Raw genomic sequence first — 5,005 nt, forward strand, 5'->3', positions numbered from 1 at the left:
CTTTGCACAAGTCATACTTATACAGTTAAGCATTGACTCTCGCTTGAGCAATCAATGGCTTCCATTCGACCCATTTAATAAAACTTGGATGAGCCAGTAGGATATCAGATGGTGATCAAAGCAGATCAGAAACAGTGCAGATTGGTAGTAATTCCATTTTCAAGCGAGTTATTGCATGTTGAGACAGATTAGACGAGACCGGTATAATCAAATGAGATGACTATCCATCAGTAGACTTTATAACAAGAGAGAAGACTAATGTGCCAATACCTTAAAAGTGCTCCAGACAACCTACGAAGCTACATTCCATACAGAAAATGCTACAGCCATCCAGCAACCGTAAAATAATCCAGATTTTCTGAGCTTATTTGCCATGAACACTCTACCATCACCATGCAGGCTCAAAATTCCAATTCAACAATTTACGAACATGACTTGACAGTATACTGTTCAGTTTCTAAGATAACAGCCTCATTGTGCCAGAGATTCCAATTTTACACCAGTACACTGGGTTACCTGGGCACAGCCTCATCATTGTCCGGAATGGGGCCAGAATGCATTCCCTGTTGAAATGCAAATTGAAACGGCACAGGGCTGGAACGGCATTTTCGGAACAGCCCCTGGTCTGAAGGCATTCCGCGCACAGCAAGGGCCCAGAACAGTACAATAGCACTATCAACAACCAGGCTGACTGATTGGACTGCAGGTTTCAAAATCTCTGTCCAATCTGCAAACGTAGCCGCAGCATTCTGCACGCATGATAATCAGTAGAACCGTAATAATCACATGTAGAGTGCCTGAAGATTTTCTCTACATTCAGCCCCCAAAAAAGGAAATGAGAACAATTGAATATGGAAAAAGCTATCCTTCCAATCTTCATACAAAAGTGGGAACAAGATAACCCTGATAACCTAAGCCACCATAGTATCACTGCATCCACTCACAACAATAATAGACAAAATACTGTATCACGTCACAAGCTTCTCCGGCTAAATTGAACGCTATGTTGTGTCAACAAACCTCTTCAAACCACGAGTTGAATACAGTGCATTAGCTCGTCGTCAATGGCTTCACAGAGTAACACTATATAAAGCAGTGCTCTGCTCATTAGGGTGATGGGGCTAATGCTATCAATAAAATTGGGATTTGAGCACGTTTCACCTCAAAAGGTTTCTGCTTATTTTGCCAGACATTGCGCCTCAGGAAGAAAAGACCTGCATGTGCTTATCATGGATTGAGAAGCTTGAGCAAGCATTCAAGCAAAAAACAGTACTGTTGCACAAGAGGAACTATTAAAGGTGTATCATGGCACTAGTAATGGGAGTGCAACTATACAGGCCCTCTTACCTCATCTGCACAGGAAACCTCATTCTCTTCCTTCACCGAGTCATTGAACGTGGGATACGTCGGCTTCAATGAGCCAAAGACTCAACAATCAGCCCACCGGGGGGGGGGGGGGGGGGGGCTCCCCTCCACACACACACAATAGAAGACCTCAACAACAGACACAAAACCACGACTTTATTTATTGCAGCGCTAATAAAAAATACTAATCTGCCTTAAGCACTTGATACTGAAACTCTAGGCCTTGCTTGGCAAGCTAAAATTCGAAAACCATTAACCACAAGACTAAAGGAGCGCTGCTTATTATGACTTCAATGAGAACCCTATAATGCCCAATCCAAGACGTGGTAAGCTCTGAAACAACCACACCCTGTGAGAGAGAATCCTAGGTTGTCTGTCTTGCACCATTGAGAAGGATCTGGGAGATGAGTGCTCAGCATTTTGTTTACAATACCGATAATGCATAGCACATGCGTTGTTACACCAGGTGCTTCACTTTTACAGAAAGATCTGATGGTGCAGGACAGGATCAACGTGGTCTCGGTCATCATTAGTGAGAAGGAACCTCCCAACGAGCTATCCTACTGACCATCACCTCAACTAAAGGACTGCAACACTGGGTGTAGTCTTCTTGCTGCCTATACTATCCAGCCAATCCACCGTAAGTTATTTGCAACATTTTGGCAGAACAGCAAGATCCTATTGACTCATTTTTCTTGTGAGGATCTGATCAGCATGCTGCTAATAGCAATTCCCAAAAGAGTGTCTACTAGATGACCCTCTACGTATGCAACCAGCCCCTGATTTGATCAAGGGAGGTCCCATCTTTCATCCGCCCCTTGGATCATCAAATTTCATTGACCACCCTTCACCAGTTCAAAGAAGCAACAGACAACCAGCCCCTGTTCTGATCAAGGGAGGTTCCATCTTTGATGGGTCCCTTGGATCGTCACATTTCATTGACCACCCTTCACCAGTTCAAAAGGAGCAACAGCACCATCTCACAGCTTTGTTTGCATAGAAAACTTTAAGCCCACTGAAACACAAGAACTGCAATAGGTCAAGTGAGAAAAGATTGTCATTCTGTTTCAAGAAATTTCTTGGAAAGAGGTACACTATATGCTGATTTGAAGACAATGGGAACACAAAACAGACATGTGCTGGAGGCACAAACTGAGTGCAGGTCTGCGTACTTCACTGCAAAGATGTTTTGCACGCATATTCATGAATACACTAATGAAACTTTTCAGCCTTTACTAATAAGGTTCTACCACAGCATGCTACAAATCTCACAAGGAGGAAATCTTTACTCACAGTATCTCTTTATGTCCTTATATGTCTGAATGTTTGACGGTCACTGTAGATCCTGCAGTTCATTACTTCCCAGTAGGAAACAGCCTCAATATATGATGTGATGAAGAAGCAGACTTATTCTCTCTAGTCCCAAGATTCTCCTTTGGATAACCCTGTGCAAATCTGTAAGGAGGAGGAGGTTTGCCATACGTATTACAAGCAAAAGGGTCCACTGGGGCAAAGGATCCCGTCACATTTGTCGCATCTGCATGGCCCCGTCCCATAGGCATTGGTACATGTGGATTGGAGTAGGGTACATGCATCATTTCATCAGGATGGGCAGGAACACCTGCATAAAACCTTGTGGAAGCTGTGAAGCTTGGAGGTACAGGGGTAGACGCAAAGAGATGATCGGATGAAGTTGGGCCTTCTGTTGATAGTCCCTGCATCCTTTTCAGATACAGCCTGTATTTCTGAAGATGGCTGGCAACATTTTCTCGTGTCAATCCCTCCACATTCATGAGCTGCATAATGGTTTTGGGCACTGCGTTCTTAATCCCAAGGTGTGCAACAGCTTCAATAAACCGCTTATGAAGTTCCGGAGTCCAAACAAGGCGAGCCCGTTTCAAAGTGCGTGCAGAGGGATCATCAATAGAATTCTCAAGAGCGGCTGGGGCTGATTCAACCTCTTCGGGCTCCACATCTGCATCTACATCATGCCTACTGGGACCTTCACTGCTGTCAGAGCCCACGGCAGGGGCATCGATCTCATCATCAGGGACAGGGGGGCGAGCCTCATTCTCGTCGCCAACGCTGTGTGGGAGGAAGCTTCTGGGAGTTGAAGTGAGCTCAGGGGATGTGTGTGTATGTGCCTGCGTATTTACATGCGGATGTTGATGCGGTTGGGTGTCCGGGGCATTGGGGGAGGGGTGAGGGGGATTGATTGAGGAGAGGGAAGGGGTGTTCTTGAGTATGGAGAACATGGAATGTGAAGCTCGGCTGACATCCGCAGCAGAGCGGCATGGGGGGATATCAGATGTGATGCTGAATGCAGAGGCGAGCTGCGGCGAGATGAGGCATTGGGAGAGAGGAGTGAGGTCTCCGACAGAGGGCAACCCATCTTCCCATTCACTTACCCTGTCATCATTTCCATTCGCACTTCCGCTCCTGCTGGCCCCTCCGCCCTCTTCCTCCATCGCCCACAAAGCCCCTCCCCTCCCTCTCTCTCTCTCTCTCTCTCTGTGGCGTGCACGCTCAAGTCCACGGCCCACAGGCGCGCTCGCACACGCTCTCTCCCTCTCGCATAGAATCTGAAAAGTGCTCAAATGGCATACCTTGTCAGTTGTGGCCTCGCTGTGTGTTCATGTGAGCTCGACCTGGACGCTGCAAAGACAGAATGAGATGAATACTAAAGGAAACCATGTTTTGTGCTTTCACTGTTTAGTCAAAAGAAAGCTGTGACCTGTCAATGTTTGCAAACATGCATGACCAGCCATCACAAGAAGTTTTGGACAAATTCTCACAATAATTCCCACATTGTGACTTACCCAACATAATGAGCTTCTGTGAGGGAGCACCATATGCGTAGCTAGGTACGATTGGGGACAGGGGACCGCCTGCCCAATGGGGGCGCCGGTGGTCCCCTATCCCCAATCGTACCTAGCTACGTATGCGGTGCCTCTCGAACAGAAGCTCATGATGTTATGCATTGTAGAAAAAACAGTGAAAAACACTCCATTTTCCTACATGAGAAAATTTCTAAGTCTTCTTGTGCATGTCGGTGAGGCCCTTGAATTATGGACTCATTATGAGAGCTATCTTTCTCCATGCCAAATTCATGCTCTAATTGGATTAGAGGATAGTTGCATGTGCCGATGAGAGAGTGTTTGTAGCTTCGCAGCCATGGCTATTTCAGTAGTGACCGAAGCACAGGGAACTGACGTCGACGATGCTTGCATGAGTGTGAAGAAGGCCTTCAAAACAGAGATGCTAGATCTGAGCTCAGAGAGGAGAGTTTTGATGTGATCTGAAGGGCCAATTGGCCGGGGATTGAAATCCTATTCTTTTGGCATGCTTGATTAAGGGGATGATGATAATAACCTTCTCTCTCTCTCTCTCTCTCTCTCTCTCTCTCTCTCTCTCTCTCTCACACACACACACACACACACACACACACACAGGCGCCCACTTACAATAGTGCTATTAGTACCTCTATCAAGCCCTTGCTATTGGTTGTAGAGTTGCCGATTTCTTGGCAAGCCCAAGAAAATCAGCTCAGGAAGATTCGACAGCACTTACAAGCATAATAGAAGCCAGATTGCACTCTCTCCTCTCTATTTGGCACGCCATTAAAATGGAGGGGATCGAC

The 5,005-nt window shown here is 46.2% G+C and overlaps 1 protein-coding gene across 4 annotated transcripts; it reads right to left on the reverse strand.

Annotated features, from left to right (window-relative positions):
* Nucleotides 1-289: 289 nt before the first annotated feature.
* On the reverse strand, nucleotides 290-4,749 carry LOC147429029 (transcription factor BOA-like). 4 transcript variants are annotated; one of them, XM_086495152.1, is made up of 3 exons: nucleotides 4,384-4,749; nucleotides 2,659-4,020; nucleotides 290-2,380 (listed from the first exon to the last, which is right to left on the reverse strand). In XM_086495152.1, the coding sequence occupies exon 2, from the start codon at nucleotides 3,831-3,833 to the stop codon at nucleotides 2,721-2,723; it is 1,113 nt and encodes a 370-aa protein (XP_086351278.1). In that variant the 5' UTR covers nucleotides 3,834-4,020; nucleotides 4,384-4,749; the 3' UTR covers nucleotides 290-2,380; nucleotides 2,659-2,720. The 4 variants fall into 4 exon arrangements, with proteins under 4 accessions (XP_086351278.1, XP_086351277.1, XP_086351281.1 ...); XM_086495151.1 differs by lacking the exon at nucleotides 4,384-4,749 and adding an exon at nucleotides 4,100-4,114; XM_086495155.1 differs by lacking the exon at nucleotides 4,384-4,749 and having other exon boundaries at nucleotides 290-749; nucleotides 2,659-4,177.
* Between the last annotated feature and the right edge of the window lie 256 nt (nucleotides 4,750-5,005).

Source organism: Adiantum capillus-veneris, chromosome 22, assembly GCF_014529385.1.
Source record: "Adiantum capillus-veneris isolate H3 chromosome 22, ASM1452938v2, whole genome shotgun sequence".
In the NCBI taxonomy this organism is placed as follows: domain Eukaryota; kingdom Viridiplantae; phylum Streptophyta; class Polypodiopsida; order Polypodiales; family Pteridaceae; genus Adiantum; species Adiantum capillus-veneris.

Bases quoted from the DNA above. Each gene is read 5' to 3' on its own strand.
- LOC147429029 (XM_086495152.1), bottom strand. From the start codon at position 3,833: ATGGAGGAAGAGGGCGGAGGGGCCAGCAGGAGCGGAAGTGCGAATGGA.